This window comes from Cygnus atratus, chromosome 4, assembly GCF_013377495.2.
Source record: "Cygnus atratus isolate AKBS03 ecotype Queensland, Australia chromosome 4, CAtr_DNAZoo_HiC_assembly, whole genome shotgun sequence".
In the NCBI taxonomy this organism is placed as follows: domain Eukaryota; kingdom Metazoa; phylum Chordata; class Aves; order Anseriformes; family Anatidae; genus Cygnus; species Cygnus atratus.
The window spans coordinates 20,532,169-20,549,868 of record NC_066365.1 but is presented as its reverse complement, the minus strand read 5'-3'; the positions used below and the strand labels follow the sequence as shown (position 1 = coordinate 20,549,868).

The window sequence follows — 17,700 nt, the reverse complement described above, 5'->3', positions numbered from 1 at the left end:
ATACCCACATATATACATGTATGCTAATGGGGCTACTGTTACACAGCACTGCAGTAACATTGCACATAATCATCCTAACAGTGGAATCAGCTGTGGTACCAACACAAACATAAGTTTTCCAGTCAATAGCAAACACAGCTTCAGAAAGCCTAGAAATAACTCACAGGTCCAAGAATTATACCATAGATGAATATTTAGATGTTTGCACATGGAAAGCAATTTACACTTTATTCCAAAGATATGTGTCTCAGACGAGGAGCAGAACAGGAATGGTATTTAACATAGGAAACTGACATTGAGGAAGCAAAACTCAGAGGCACAAAATGCATTTCTGGAAGTGATTTTGTTGATCCTTTGCTCCTGAAGCGATGCTACATCATGCTGGTGCAGGAATCGCAAAGAGAAAGACAAAAAATAAGTTTAATGTATGGAGAGAAATAAATGAGCATATGTAGCAGAAGAAGAAATAACTAGCGTTTGGCAATTTAAAACAGATATTAACCCAGTACATGGCGTTTCAAGACAAAAAGCAAAGAATGCATACCTAAAAATACACAGCAAAATAGACTTGGGCGTTCACAAGATAAGGTAATAACTGGCAAGCTTCATTCTCAGCCAGAGGTAGTTATGTTTAATCATAGTTTCATTTATGTTTAATCATAGTTTCACTAGAGCTTAGCTATTGACCTATTCCTAAGCCTTACTCAAACCACTCCCCACACCACTGCAGTGCCTCCAGAAGATTTCCCTGACTTCACCCCTACAAGCCCAACACATGCAAAGCAGAAGCTCTGAGCAAAGCAGAAAGAAGAAAAACACATGACAATATTTCCTCAGGAAATGCTTCCATGTCAGCAATTTTGCTGTGAGGGACTTTGAGGCAGCCATTAATAGCTTACAAGCTTCAGAGAACAATGAACACGTTCTTACTTTGGAAGAAAATGGAAAAATGTTATTGCAGTGTCTCAACTGATTGTATTGCAGAACTGATGCAGCAAATATTGCCACTTTTTTTAAAAAGAGTTAGTAACAGTATCCAGAAATCAAAAGCCAAGTAGTTCATGAGTTTTGGAATCCCTCTGGAAATCAGTAACTTTGTACCATCAGTATGCTAGCTGGTATATGCAAGAACTACCCCTAGGGCACTGTAACTGCAAGGCTGTTCACGTTAGCAAATACTATTTTATTAGTTTGTCAAGAGAAGGTGCAAGTCACCTCAAATCCAAAACACAATGCAAAATGGTGCAGATCAAGTGTAACAACCAACAGATTAATGAAGTATAAATGCCAATAAACATCTTTATAATTCAGTAAGTTATTCTTAAGGGAGAATTAGTACAGCTATCAAATCCATTTGGGAAGACAAACCTGGGATAGGACTCATATCTGGATAAACCTACGAGAGACAAGAAGAGACAAGAAGAAATGCACAGAAAATAACTAGCACCACACAATTCACAGGGTAACATCAAGCAGTAGTACACTTCTCAGTGTAAAAAAAGATATATCCTTATGGGAACATGCAAAACTAGCACTGCAGTACACAGTTGGTAGACAGTGACTTGTACAACCACCTGAAGACGACATTTATTACGTATCATGTGTAGCCAAGTTACATAATTGATAATTTTATTACAAAGCTATAAAAGACACAATGTCATCTTCTGCCTTACATCCATTGCATTTCATAGATTGAACGAGACCACGTCACATGCAAGAGTGGCAATCAGGTTGTAGCCAAGAACAGTTGTTCAACTGTTGTCTTGACCCCGCTTTTTGCCCCAATGTTATTGTTGATGCAGTCTCTTACACCAGACATTTAAGTTTCTAAATAGCTATCTGTGCAAATTCCAAATTCTTTGAAAGGTGTGAACTAGTCAAACTCCATTTAAAGTAATGGCATTTTGAATTAGGACATTTTTATTTAGAAATACTGGTTTCATGTGTTCACCGGTACATGACTGCTTAAATTCTCCATAAGGCAACTAGCTATACTTTGGTGGACAGTGTACACTCCTAACAAACAGGTATGAACTGTACACATCATTTACATTTACTTAGTGTAGAAACTGACCTCACTGCTACCAACAGCTTTCTGACTAGCCCTGAGGTTAAATGCTTGCTAACAGTGACAGAATTAAATAAACCACAAATTGAAAAAAAAACAACCACATTACAGGAAAAGTATTAAGACCACCACAAGAACTCTGCTGCGAAGCTACTTACTGAAGCCTGAGCAGACGACTGCCCAAACCCAATCACTGTAATACAGCAACTTATCAGGAGTTTAGATGACTCATGAATTTTGCACCGAATTTCAGACCGGACACAATAAGTACAGCAGCAAGTTTTCCTCAAGGGGCTAGGGAGAAAGGATTAATCTGAAAGTCTCTAGTTCCTCACTACGTGCTTCAGTTCCTCAACAGATCTTTTTATAGCTAACCTTCTGCATGGCCTAAAGAAGAACTGCCTTCGAAATTTCGCAGGCAGCTCTCTGCAGCAACAGTGCTGCAATTCACCGAGTCATTGAATCAGACAACACACGAAGAGTTGTTGTTCTGTTGTTCTTCGAGCTGCAGAATTAACAAATCAGAATTGCGTTTTACTGAGTTAAGCTGTGTTAACAAAGAATTTAAGCCTCAAATACCACTTCAAAACAACTGCTAACTGATGGAAGCTCCTCAGTATCCTTTTTTAAGTCACGGTAACTGCAACACTGTTCTCCTCAGGAACCCTGCGACAGGAGAGTTTAAAAGTTTATTAAAAAAATAATAGTAAAAAAGAAGATTAGCAACAGAATGCATACTGCATAACTTTCTGAAAGACGATCACAAATATAGAGTAAGTGCCTCTGCCTACCAAAACAAGGAGAATGCAAGGGACATTCATAAAATCACTGCTCCTTAAACTATGGGCAAATCAGCCACAGGAGCAATCGAACAAAGCAGCGAGCTAAAGTTTCTGCAGGTTTTCCTGAAGCAGTGGTGACGTTATTTCTGTGGTCAACCAGAGTCCCAGTCTATCACTTTTGGCAGAAGTACTCAACTGTGCCTGCAGTGAGGTCTCTGACCCTGTAACTCGTAATCATCACCATCAGCAATAGTTTACTTCTCAAGCCACCTGGCTGAAAACCTGACCAACCCGCACTATTATAAGACACTGCTTACAGTGTCAAATGTTCCTATTCCCTGCTCACTTACTATGACACAAAATTATATTATTTATATCAGGAACTGATGTCCAATATGCATTGAATGTGCTTCATTTTTCGTGGCAACGAAAGCCACGCTTTCACGGGAACAGCAACAGAAGCCTAAGTGAAGCCAACAAAAGCCTACAAGAACAGGGAGAATTCACCAGCAATAAACAACAACAACATAAATGAGTCAAGATCCCACATAAGAGGTAAATGCATTTATTTTAAATGCTATTAAGTACTTCAGGTACAGTTAGTGTTAACCCAAGTATTTGTGCTTCAAAAGTTATTTGAGCCACTTAGAATCATTGAACAGCCTGGGTTGGAAGGGGCCTCGAAAGATCACCAGGTGCAACCTTTTTGTTGATTTATTCAATAACATATCTGTGCTGCTATTTAATCACAACACATAAGTGTTTGAATGGTTTACCTGACTGTTTTTGCAGTGGCCAATAATAACGTGAGGCAAAACTAAAGCTTCAGGTTATGATTTAAGGTTCTGAAGCGTTTGCAATTTGTCCTTCCCCTCAAGTCTTGGAACAATTAAATATGACTTATCCATATCTTCATACTCTATGAATGAGTAATAAGTAATTTATCTAAATCCCTACTACAGATAACCACTTCATGGTTATCTGGACCATAAACCAATAATTTGGGGGAGAGGAGTAAACAAGTAGTAGCATTTGCATGAAGACTTGCACAGCGCACAGTGCTACTTCTCATCTGCTGAAAAGCCGTAAAAGAAATTTCTCTGGTATTCATGGGATTTCTATGAAAGCTGGTTTCCATGGAGAGACACCTGACTTTCTTTAAAGCAATAAACAAGCTGTTTATTGCTTTCAATTGGTGAGCATTGCAACGACCTTGCAGACTAAAGACGACCAAACCTTACATGAAATACAAATGATAATTAGCAAGTCAAATGCATTAGGACAGGATGATACAGCTCTCCTAATGGCATTAAGGCTAAAATTAAAATCATGCATCTTTCACTCTCTTGCAATCCCAGCAGGAAAATGCATTAAATTGCTTCAGTGCTTACACTTTTGAGTTTGCCTGGTGTTTTGTTTTATACTGCTCCACTACCGTATCTGTGACAAATCTGAAAGATATGAAAGGATTAAATCACAGTTCCTCAGAGATGTCTAACAGGTTCGGTCTGAATCTATTCCCCTGTAGTACTTTTGTGCAAATGTTTCCCTGACTATCCATTACTTCATGCTACAGAATTTTTAAAAATGATTTTGGAGAATTCCTGGTTTGATGCTTTTTGAAGAAAAGGAAAATACCATTTTCAAGTAAAAACATTCCTATTTACCAATGTATGCTTAAATAGGGCTGCTATTTATTCTTGATGTCATAAGAAAGAGAACAAATACCATACAAGTGCAGACAAATTTCACAAGTTATAGCCAAGAAGTTAAAGCAATTGCTACATGTTCAGTTGAAGCTGCTATTTAATTTTCTACAATAGCCTTATTCAGAAACACAGGGCTTTTACTTTCATAGTAATGATATTTACATCACAGTGCTTTTCACCAAGTGATCTATAATTTTTTTCCACATTAGAAAATCTCAGGCACAGAAAAAGCAAAATGATTCATCAGAGAGCATATAGGTCAGTGAGAGCTTCAAGGATAGAATTCAGTCTTCAGTCTGTGGCCCAATGTCCTACTTACCCTATCACACCACCTCCTCAGGTTAATAATAGCTAATACCGTGGATTTACAAACTAATTCTCACAGACACTTCTGTAAAATAAGCAGGTATCAACCCCATTTTACAGAGAAGAAAACACAAAGTACTAAATCTTTAGTACTTTAAATACCTTGTGCAATCCCATTACAACTGTATTCATACCCCATGTAAATTCAGATAAAGATATATACAGCATTTTTGCCAAACCACTCTGAATTCTGAAGTCCAGAAACCAAAAGACTCGTCTAAAGCCAGAGAGTAAGTCTGTGGCACAATGAAATGAAAATGGAGGGGTGCTTAATTCACAATCTGTGCCTAACACCTCTCTTCATCTGCATAACGGTCTCTCCATACTTAAAGGTGCCCTATAAAAAGGATGGAGAAGAGCTCTTTACTTGGGTAGACGACGATAGGACAAGGGGGAATGGTCTTAAACTGAAAGAGGGGAGATTTAGATTAGAGGTTAGGAGGAAATTCTTTGCTCAGAGGGCGGTGAGGCCCTGGCACAGGCTGCCCAGAGGAGCTGTGGATGCCCCATCCCTGGAGGTGCTCAAGGCCAGGCTGGATGGGGCTTTGGGCAGCCTGGGCTGGTGGGAGGTGTCCCTGCCCATGGCAGGGGGGTGGGACTGGGTGGGCTTTAAGGTCCCTCCCGATCCAAACCATTCTATGAAAACCTAAATTCCTTAAAATAAGTCGGGATACTGGATCATGACATAGAATCAAGCAAAACAGCACCAGAAAAATCTCAAGATTTCTATTCCCATCTTTCTAACAAGCAGCTTCAAGTAAACACTTCCAAAAACAAATTTTGGATACTATTTCTCTACATTGGCATATTTCATTCCCTCCTTGTGTTCAGACTGCACACGAGTACAAAAAAAGGATGATAACTAACATTTATTATGGGTGCTGAATATTGCCAAGTCAGTTCTTATTCTAATTTTCTAAAATATCTCTAAAAGAATGGTGTATATATAAAAAAAATCTATGTAAAACTAGGAAACAACCAAAGAACTACATTTCTGCTTCAAAAATCATAATCACACCTACATGTTTTCCACACAGATGGGGGGAAGAGCGAGAAGTCTGTAAAAGACAAACCTTATTAAAGCTGAATAACTGAAATAGTGTGTGGCCACATTGGTAAGATATTTAAATTCCAGCACAGTGCGGCCCCGCAGCTCCAATGCTACAGTAATTCTTACACGTCACACATACATATGGCATGTACCATAACAGCAGCGATCAGCTACACGGTATCAGTCTTAGCATGGTAAAGCAATAACATCAGCCTCCTAAGTATTGTCTTTGATGTCTAAAAATGACAATTCAAGCATCACTGATGACGTTTAGCATTCGTATACATTTTAAATAGGCATACTACCCAAATGGCAAGTAATTTTCACGAGCAGGAAAAAAAACAACTAACAAGCAATTAAACCCTTCAGGGATTCATAGCTACCAAAGCAGTATCATGGATAAACCCGATAATTAATAAGCAATCATAAAGTCCAGTAACCTGAATAATATGGCCCAGTTGGGCCTAGGTTGCACCATGACCCAGGCTGGTTTTAATACTCCCGTCTCTGCAGTCACAGGGTTCAGTACGAGTGGGGCAGGGAGGGAGCTGTGGAGGGGCTCTCCCTCCCACCCCACCTCCAAGCTGCTCTGAGCTGAGCGTCACACAGCTGCAGGACTGATTTGGAAACAAACTGCAGCGATCGATGCAATACGTTCCAGGTTTGTCTGTCTGCTCTGCACAACCTCTGTTTTTACCACGCATGCAGTTTCTACCGAGACTCCTCCTGCTGCAGACTGTGGGCTCCACACAACAGAAATGGTGTGGGGAAAGTTGCCGTGCACACCATATCTTGACACAGCAGCTTACAGCTACCTGGGCTCTGCGACTTCTTCCTTATCTGTCTTTCCTCATGTTGCATCTGCTCTCAAGAATATTCTGTTCCCATGCCCTGCCTTCATCAGCCTGCTGCAAAGCCACAGCAATGCAGCCACACAACCAGGAGGTTCCAAAAACTGCACGTTTCATCTCACTGCTTCCTTTCCTGTGGAACAGAGCTTGATTCCAGCATAACAAACGTAGGGACTACATTCATTGCTTTATTTGTCTCTGGCAATGTGCAGAACCTGCTTCTCTCCAGTTATCAAGCATAATCTTCAGTTCACTCTCAGCTACAGTTACCAAGTAAGGTTCTGCCGTTTTGACTAAAACTGGTTCAGTTATTTTCCATGGGGTGAACCGAGGCCTCGCTGCAAGCTGCAGTACTTGGAAATGCTCACCTCAATAACAGCACACACACACACACAGACAACTTTTAGATGTAGCGACCAAGTATTGTCACTCATGTTTATCAGTTTCTCATTCACACTTCTTGTCACTAAAAATATTTCTAAAGTATCAGTGATAGAGCTGCATGGTAATTCCCAACTAAAAGCATTCAAATAGCAATATGCTTCACGCAGAACACGTGAATTAAAACTAAAATTGTTATCTGTGAGACTTCAAATTATTCAGAATAGCATAACTTAAATTTTGATGCCTATCAAGAACAAACATAGCTTTAGGAGACAGAAGGGCATGGGGTTTTTTTAGTCTAAATATGGATTTTTGAACGCTTATAAAAATGGAATAGTTTGTAATAAGAGCACAAATATGTATCAAGGGTGTATAAGACAGAAGAAAAGCTATAGTAGCTCATTTCTAATTTAGCTGCAAATTTTCTTCTAAATACTTAATGAATTATATTTTAAGATACATGAACTACCTCTCTGCTTAATAACCAGACTGCTGCTCTAGATCAAAACCTGCTGTTTGAACATCATGAGCCTTTAATAGATTTCTACCCTTTCTTTGTTCTTATGATTATTTTCTAATACAAGAGATTCAGGTCTTCCCAAGTGTTCACACCACCAATGCATAGATTTATATAAAAATTAATTGCTGCATGTCTCCTAGAAACATCACAGTAACAGATGACACAAATTCTGCAAATTTCTGGGGACCTTGAGAAATCAGACCCACAAAACTGCTATAAATCCTTAGACCCAGCTACATTTGACAAAAAAATTTAAACTGTTCCATCAGTATAGATTAGAGGAAAAATTTTATACTTTAAAGCAAAATCTGAGACATCCTGAAGATCATTTAAACACTGATTCATGCACTCAGAACTGTGCTTCAAGTGAGAACAGTCTAAGTCATGTTCATCAGAACTGGATAGGCACAGACATTTCATGCAGGTTGTCAGGAGGAAGGAGTGGGGGAAAGTGATTCACACACACAAAAAAAGGACAGAAAAACCTGGAAGCACTAATTCAGAATGAGATTAGCTCCTATTTTCCCAGACTAGTTACTTTCCACCATTAATAATCCTGCCCCATTTAAACTTCAAAATACCCAAAGTAATTAAGCTATGTTGTGCTTGCCAGCTTGGAGAGGCACTTTGGAGTAATATGCATGTTAATTGGGAACATTAACTGCCAGACTGTATGAATTCTGCTTCTCATTACTCAATCTTTATTATTGTTATTTAGAACTGGTTTTCAGTTTGGGGAGAAAACCTCCCTCCTTCAAACAAGTTTGTCTCTGAGAATGTTTATTCTGAGCTATAATACCCATTGGTTTTAGGGATGTGATGAATCCTTCCATAATCACCAGTCATTAAATAGCTTCTTGCTATCAAAAAGCAAAGATGCAGGACATCATCATTTCAATTGCCTAGCAACACCTCTTCTAACATCATGTTTTGACAAGTAGTTGAAGCCTTTTCTAGCAGGAAGGAGTTGCTGCAGCACAAGGACTGTCAGAGTCCAGAATCAGCTCTACCTTTCTTGATGGCCAGCTTTGTTCTTCTTACAATCAGAATTTCCATGTCAGTGAAATCCTCATCTCTATTCATAGGAAAGTTAGATGATGCATACAACATATTTTGAAACCTTCCTCACTATAGGCTCAGTCTAGCGAGGTACAAGGTAAAGAAAAATGACAAGCAGCTTTCATCATGCCAGATCTATCATAATATAGCAACTAATGTCAAAATGCACCAGACAGACTTTAAAATTCTTAACTCACTTGAGATCAGCAGATTTCTTGAGCTGAGTCTCTTTTATTCTAGAGAGCTTACTACTGAGAACTTTGGGCCATGAAAACAAGACCGAGAACATCATGTAGATCTTAAAACACACATATGAAATTATCCAGTGCTTTTTCACCCCATACAACAAAGGTTTGGGATGAATGCAGCGAAAGATACACAAAGTTCTCTCTCTCAGACTCCATTTTTAACATGTAATAACTCTTTTGGCAAGAAGTAACCACTCAAGTTTTTAGTAAGGATCATCTGTTCATTCTTTCAAGTATCTTTACCCACCTTTATAGTATTTCAGAAGGCTGACAGTTCATAAAAAAAATCAAATAATTCTGTTTTGCTATCAAAAAGATACTAGAAGTTTAAATACATGATTAAATACGTGAATTCTCTTTATTATGTAATGTGGTTTTGGACTACCTTTCAACTTTGAAGGTTGAGAATCCAGCATTTTATCAGGAAGGTTAGCGTTTTAATTTAGATAATTAATTGTGGCATTGTCTAGTAAGCCATGATTTCTTAAAATACATGTACAGTTTTAGTATTCGATTTGTTAATAAGTCAAATCTTACCTGGGAGTTTACTGTACATCTTACTTCTATGTATACACATACCTACACGGGCTCCTACATGCTTCTTCTTTCCACTGTACAATCAATACTATATACATACATAAGAATTCAAAGAGTTCAACACAGCTTAATTTTAAACATTTTAACAATACAACTGGCAAAACCCAACCCTTCCCTTCTGTTAGAATTCAGTTCTGTATCACTCTCAACAACATACAAATGTCACACTTTTTTATTTTAAAAAAAAAAAAAGTAAGTCACCTTTCAAAAGCTGATTCAGGTCCATGGCATCATGCAAGACTTTTCGACTATATCTGCGATCAAACTCAGAATCTGAGGGGGGGGAAAAAAAACAAGAAAACTTTTATAAGATTGGATTTCCCAGCCTCAGTTTTTAAAAATTATGTTGTACTTAAATTCTTCAAAATTACCATATAGTTCTTGGCTCACATTTTCTTGTCTTTTTATTTTTAATTTCTTATCATTTGAAGCTGCAAGTTCAAAAGACTGGATAGGACTGATGTCTGGAGTTGACAGAGGTGTTACATCGGTCACCGTGTCTTCAGACTCCTCCAAGTAATCACCAAGCTTTGGTTTTCCTTCTGTTAGTTTTATTGCTGACTTGAATTTTTGTTTTGGAGACAGAAGAGCCACGCTACAAGCGTTCCTCTTTGAGGAAGAATGTGATGAATCCGATAAGCAGCTATCAGAATCCGTATCAGAGCAATCCGTATCTGAGCTCGAAGATGAAGATGAGGAGGAAGAGGAGGAAGAAGAGGAGGAAGAGGAACTGATATTAGTGTATTTTTTGCTAGCCTTTTTTGTGTTGTTAGACTGCTTAGCAGACTTTGGTCTAACCTTCTGTTTTTTGCCATCGTCACTACTGTCTTCTTCATCTGTGTAATAGTCTTCTTCACCTTCTTTAACTATTTTGGGGATTCCAGCCAGAACATTTTCTGGCATTTCCCCGCTTGCTGCAGATATTGTTCCAGATATACCTGCATTCTCTGAAGCTGGAGAAAGTGACAAAGATGAAGCATCCCCTGGGTGGTCTGTGCTGCTTTCTACGGACTGATCCTTCTGCAAATCTTCCTGCTTCTCTTTGCTTTCCTCCTCACAACAGTTTGCAACCTTTGAATTAGCAATCAAGTCAGGGTCTGAAAGAATCACTTCCTTCGTACTTCCTTTCTCTATACATTCACCATTTTCTTCACTTTTCTTTTTCTCTTCCTCGAAATCACTGTCAAAGAAAGCATGATCCACTTCACCATCTGATACATCTTCAAAGCGGTCCATACTGAAACACCAAGCGTCTCCTGCAACCATCAGAAAACGTTTCCAAAGGTTAGCATAAGAAAAGATGCAAGCGCGCTTTCAGTATAATAGTTTTGTTCTTTATTCTCTTAGCTCTAGTAATTTATAATTCTGCAGTTAATTACGTTACATAGCTAGGGACAACTCCATAGTTGAGTTTCATAATGAAATCTGGTTCTACTTTATTGTACATGGCTTACCTATTTCTATTAGGCCAGTAAGCATTATTTCACGGGAACAAAAACCATGACGACCTCAAGACTTTCATCCCCAAGGAAATCCAAACATTTTTGATGGCTACAGTGCCTTAACTACAACAATCATCTAATTGAAGTGTCTGGGTTTTGTCCCTTTAAGCTAGAACCTCTTTGTATTATTGCTTTGGGTTTTGTTTTAGAAACCTTGGTTCTGTGTGGTGGTCCTTACCTTGGCTGACACAGCGGTCCAAACTGTGGACTTTCAGAACAAAAAGGAGGTGCAATTTCAATTTACATCAAAGATCCATGGCTCCCTAGGTTAAACTGTAATAGATGTGGGGTGTGTCAGCGTTAATCTTTTAGTTTGGATCAGAAGCCTGCTTTTCTTGGCAGTCCTTCCTCTACAATGGGCTGTGTAGCACGGTAAGCAAACCTGATTTGTTTCAGATGAAACTAACCTCTAACGTGTGCTCCAGGCACTAACCTAACGCACTCAGACCAGTAGTTACCAGTCACTTCATGGCACCGGATAACAGCTTGTCCTAACAAAAGGACGACGAATGCTTATAGCACAGGTATCAGGTCCTCAGTGCTGGTACGCTCTACAGAACTGCTCCTATCGTGTCATACTTCTTCCAGAAATACACGGTGTTAGATCCTATGAAAATCGTGCATGTAGTAGGGGGGATATGACAGTTTCCACTTGTTATTGGGATATATACAGAACTAAAAAGGAAATACAACCAAAACAGAAATAGTCAGTAACATAGACCGCTGTTCCCAGCTAGCTAGAAGCACTTTTCTCCTACTATTTGTCACAGTTTTTTTTTTATCTTATATATATATATATATATATATAAAAAATGCAATTAATAAATCCATCAAATTCTTCAGACTCAAGGAAACCAAGAACAAAGACAGTAGAAGCAACTATGCAAGGCAGGAGAACGAGAATATTTCAAGAGGTGCTCTCCCTTAAACCCATACAATTTGTTGCCATGGCAAACAAGGGTGAAAAAGGAATTCCTAAGCTTGCTTTGAAAGTGCAAGACTATTCCCAAGAAAGCCTCTACTTAAAATCATTTCAAAATACAAGATTTTGAAAGGTCACCGTCATTCAGTTATCTTGCCACTTCTCAAATACTGCTCTGCTTCAGGGATTTTAAATACGCACCCCAAGTACAAAAAGGACAGTATAGAAGTAGAAGGTACAGAATCTCCTGTGGTTTTAAAATCCGTGAAGACAAAGAACTGAAGAGATTTAATAAGGTTACATATTGTACAGACCTGAAAACACTATGAAAAAAAGCAAGCAAAGGTCAACTTTGGTGGCCTAAGAGAAACTCTTTAAGCACCTAACCCCTCTCAGAACACCAGAACAAAGGAATAAAACACTTGGGAACCCCTAACTTGAAATGCTACACGGAATTTGGAAACTTTTCCAATGCACGTCACTCGCTGTGATCCCTGGCTTCAGGGAAGGTTGCGCAGCCTGCAATGCCCAACTGCCATACAAATTCCTGCACGGCTTCCTGGAGCAGCTTCCTAAAAGGATAATGTATGTGAATATATGAAAACGTACATCACAGAAGAAGAATCAGAAGACAGTAACGCGACACTGTTTAATTATGACTGACTGGTAAAAGTGGACACGTGGCATATTTCACTTGTCTCAAGCACACAGATGAGACCTACCGTTAGCACTGTTGTACGTACACAGCTAAGGCAACACCAGGTTTGTGGATGGATGCAGACTCACTGGTACAGGTTGAAATACAGAACTCTGTTGTGTAACCTACTGTTTGCTTCTGTACTGCTGCCCAGTTCAGAAAGTGTAACTAAACTGGGATTATATTACAGGTGATGAGATACTAAACTGGGATTATATTACAGGTGATGAGATACTAAGTGGTTGCACGGAGACTTCTCAGATGTTTCTTTGCTGAACACAACCTCTTAAGTGAAGAAGGGATTTAACTCAAGATGGTGGCAAGAGGACAGAGAGTAGGTGACAAAATGTGACAGGAAACAGCAAGGGGCCCATAAACCCCTGCCCACCTCCAGCACCAGCCAAGGGACACGTCTTCCTGCTCCACGTGACTTACAAATAGCTGAACTATCAGTTTTCCACAAAGCCTGAGCCAGAACTGATTAATGGACAACGACGGCCGTTACCAGAAGAAATGCAGTTTATCAGCCTTACTGTGCCTGAGGAGCAGCAGTCAGTCAGTTCAGTGCCAAACGTTCCTTCCACATTCTGGCACAGCCCCGTAACTATTCCAGCCTTCTTCTTAATGGGAAACAGATGCGCTACATCGGTCCCTTTCTCTCAGTGACACTCTTGATCATTCACAAACTAAACTTTAATTAATTTTGTAGTTTCTGTTAAAAACAAATGAGAGGAAACAGATGAAGAGATGGTATTTTTTGTTCCTATTCCCCTCACGCAGCCAGAAGGTCTTTAAGGGAGCTGGAATCTGCCAAGCAGCAGCAATACAGAGTAAGCAATTTTGCTGATGAACCACGTCTAATTTAATAAACAAACTGTGCACACACAGCCCTTTCTATACAGTGCAGAATGTCATTTTATTTCTGTGAGAAGTTCAGAGTTCTGCTAAGGGAACACTTATTAAAATACAGAACCAACAAGTGAAATTCTGAAATCCCAAGAAACTGTCATCATGACCAAACGCTTCTCATTAACTGTTAGTTCTAATGACCACTGTATTTATTTTCAAAAGATGTATGCTCTCTGTGGCTTCCTGTCATGAAACCCTCTATCAGAAGCAATAAGAAGACACCTTCTGGTTGAAGGTTATCAATTTTCCTTTGTAAGTAATATTGGTACGCGATCTGGAAAGAACTAACAAAGCCAGAGAGCTTCTCCCAGCCTGCACAATCACTGCTTCCACAGACACCCCCCTTTCAGCTGGAAATTTCCAGCTTTTCAGAACACAGACCCACCCTCCCAATCTCAGACAGAAGAATAAAGTGTTTGAAAGCTAAGGGGCTGGAAGGTTAAAGCGTCTCAATTAAAGTTTTATACTGCCAGTGGCAGATGTTGGTTAGGATGTTCCCAAATCCTCTGGCTCTAATTGTTGCCCCACTGTCAAGGATCCTAACCCCTCATTAATGCTGACCACCAAATTCTATGGTGTACCTGGAGAGGGTGAAAATGCTAACCACGTCATCTAATTACCATTTGCAGAATGATAATCGGTAAACAAGTTACCATGTAAAAGCATGCTAATTCAAAGCTGGCCCTTCCCCTCTTTTTCCTGCCCTTCCTCCTTCATTTTTGGCTGACACTTAAAAAGTGAGCAAATTTGAAAGCATCTAGGAAGGTGCAACAAAATTTCTAAGATTGGAAAAGTACAACTTATGAGGGCTTGTTTAGCTTATAAGAGAGAAAAACAGGAAAATATAAGTCTTAAAACATGTAAAACAGACTGAACTAAAACTTAGTTTGTTCTCAGATACAATCACAGTGTTTGAGATCAAGCAGCGCAGCTGCCTCCAGCCATGTGCCTCGCTGTGCACACCCAGCCCTACTTACCTCCTCTTTAAATTCAAGGTTTCGTTTTTGCTACTGAGAGCAACACAGCATGCAAAGGAGGAAGAATCTCTCTCAGGAAACCATTTCCCACGAGGGAATTCCCCACTAAAAATTTTGCCATTGCTGCCCCCCCCCTTTTTTTTTTTTCCTCCTTGCCCTGGTTTTCTCTGCTGTATACTCAAAGGAAAAAGCATTTTCTCTGCAGGCTGTAAAATACAGTCTATTAACTCTCAAACCTATGTCAGGTCAGCCCTCAGAAGATCATTCTGACTGTCTACAAACAGAGGCAGGCCCACTGGAGATGCTCCACAGTACTTTGAATCCTTTAAAAGGATCCCAGCAGAAAGTCCTGAGTCTCCTGCCTATTCCAAGCAAGGATTCAGTTCAGGAAGTGGGCACTAGAAGCTCCTGGAACAGAGTCAATTGCCATCATCTGTTAGAGCAAATGAGAGCACATGACCACCACAGAGCCCTGGATGACCGCAGGGCAAAGGCCTTGAAGTTAATGTACAAGAAGGGGAAGAAAAAAAAATAGTTCCGCTTGATCTAAAAAAAAAAAAAAGCCATTCCCCTACTATGAAAAGCCAAAATATACTGAGGGAGGTGGACCTGTAGCCTCAGGACTTCACTCTCACACACTCTCCCTGCCGCTACATGTTCTTCATTCTGTAATTTGTTTCTCCAGCAAAGGTCGCTTGGTTATGTTCCCATCAAACAAAAGGAGTGCAGATGACTGAGGAGGCTGCGGTTCCTGGTGGAAAGATCTCTCCTGAGCTCTCCTAGAGGCCAAACGACACTCAGGATTGCAAAGGAAAGACACCAGCTCTAGCCACAAGGACGTGCTTGCTGAGGAAACAAGCACGGAGATTTTTTCTTTAGTGTATCCTAGCAAATGTTGTGGGAAGTGGTTAGTTTAGTTTTGCTCCTTAATAAACCTCATTCTCGTGAGAGGAAAGCCTGGGTTGGAGACTACTGAGCTTAAACGATGGCTGCGATGATGCCCGTGTAACAAGGCCATTGCTGCTGCTTACTGTAGAGAAACCCAGGAAAGTCGTCAGCAAACCCTCCAAACCCAGAGGGAACAGAAGCAGCTTAGAATAAAAATAAACAACAAAGAATCATATTCTGTCTGATAAAAACACCAGCAGCTTCTGGCCCTGCTTGTGAACGTGGAGAAGTGATGCCACCCACACCTGTGGGCAGACTGCCACACGCTGCTCCCCCTACCTGGAAGGGTCCACCGCTTGCAAGATAACAGAGAACAACTCCTCCTTTAATGCAACACTTGAGCAAATCCACTTCAAAAAGGCTGGGGTTACACGAGACATCACCCTGGTGCACCAGCCTAGGGACTCTCTGTGTACGCCTTCCTTTAGCTGCAAGCATACCACTCAAACACGAGGAAAAAATTTCACCAATATTTGTGCAGTAACTGCCCCATTATCCCCACCTTGTAACAAACCACCTGGGTCTGTTCCGTGCTCCTGCCTCATTCACTGCAAACAGTAGAGATACGTGCCAAAAACACTTAGAATATACAGATGCTCACCTGCCACGGCTGGGAAGCCGGAGCTCAAAAGTAAAGCCCAAATAGAGGTCAGGACACTTTCATCCACGCGCTGACCATCCATATCATGCACATGCCATTTAACTCAGCATTTTCTGGACTTGCCCTCTGTGCTGGTCCCAAAAGCAGATGACAGGGCCAAAAGGAAGAAACACATTTTACAAACTAACGACAGAGTTCAGCAATTGGTAAGTCACAATGTACTCCAGAATACCAGAAGCCTGCTCGTGCTCCTATGTTACAGATTTTAGTATGCTTGGTGACCTAGCTACACAAACAGCCATGTCATCAGCACTTCCCTGAACACTTGGCATAGATGTGTTTCCACACGGATCAATTAAATGCAAGTTTTGTACCCACAATGCACAAAACACCTGCTAAAAACACCTGTGACACCTGTTATCGCAACTGGGGAAATACACACACATTCAGAGAGATGCTGACCACATTCTCCACAGCTGCTGAAGATGAGACGTAATTCATGTATTTTCAGTGAGGATGTTTCTATCCAAGAGGAAGAAGCACTGACTGGTACAGGTGAGCAGGGGGAAGTACATTAGTACAGTCTCTAAATCAATACACAAAGAACAGCTTAAACAACTACCACTCAGTCCAAGTATATGCACGTTGCCTCGGAGTGCGTGCAGGGCAAATGAGGTAAAGGCCTCTCGAGATCCTCTCTTGCATTTTATTTTTATGACTTGTTCATTTCTTCAGATGAGAAGTCTTACTATAGCAAAACAGATAAAATACTGGAACGTAGGGCTGTCTTTTAAATTCATCATGATATGGGTGGGCTTCCTGGGATTCTCTATATTATGTTATTAAAATAAAACACTTCAAGATTGTTAAATACCCACAACCAAATCACCACCACCGCCAAATACCCACCACCACCATCAGTTCAGACTGCTGGATGGGAAATACCTCTGTCAAGAAAGATAGGGCTTGTTTTAGACCTTTACTATCACCAGTCTTGGTTGAGCATGAGACCAGGAAAGCAAAGAATGAAAAAGCTTTAAAGAGCAGCTCTGGTGGAAGCACTGAGGGTACACCTGTTATCATAACAGCCTGCCCATTTCCCATAAATCTGAGGGGATATTACTGCAACTTTTGAAAGCCTCCTTGAAGACGTACTTATACATACTGCTGGGTCAAGTCTCTAGAGAGATCATCCAACTTCATTTTCAAAGCCTCAACCAACTGTGCAGTCCTGATGACCATCTGAACCCTTTTAAGTCCTAGGCAGAAACACAGGATCCTCTGAATACCCTTTTAACCATGGCACAACACAAAAACAAGTCAAAAAAAACCCACTAGGTCATAAAAAGCTCTAAGCCCACCCCAAAAGGAAGAGTATGTCCCCAAATTCCTTGTTGTCTCCTTCTCTGTACTCTCCATTTCACACCATTACAAGGAATATCTAGGCTGAGAAAATACAAAGGAACAATGCAAACACAACAAAATGACTAAGAAAAAGCATCGAAAGAG

General features: G+C 40.2%; 1 protein-coding gene across 6 annotated transcripts in view; it reads right to left on the bottom strand.

Annotated features, from left to right (window-relative positions):
• The window catches only part of CFAP97 (cilia and flagella associated protein 97), a 28,847-nt gene that overhangs the window by 9,228 nt on the left and 1,919 nt on the right, over nt 1–17,700 (bottom strand). For 4 of the 6 annotated variants that reach the window (XM_035557908.2, XM_035557907.2, XM_035557910.2 and 1 more), the window contains exons 2-3: nt 10,007–10,891; nt 9,837–9,908 (exon numbers count right to left, since the gene is read on the bottom strand). In XM_035557908.2, coding sequence (XP_035413801.1) covers nt 9,837–9,908; nt 10,007–10,871 — 937 coding nt within the window. In that variant the 5' untranslated portion in view covers nt 10,872–10,891. Of the gene's footprint in view, nt 1–9,836; nt 9,909–10,006; nt 10,892–16,191; nt 16,313–17,700 lie in introns of those variants that run through there. The other 2 variants (XM_035557905.2, XM_035557906.2) reach the window with 1 other exon arrangement.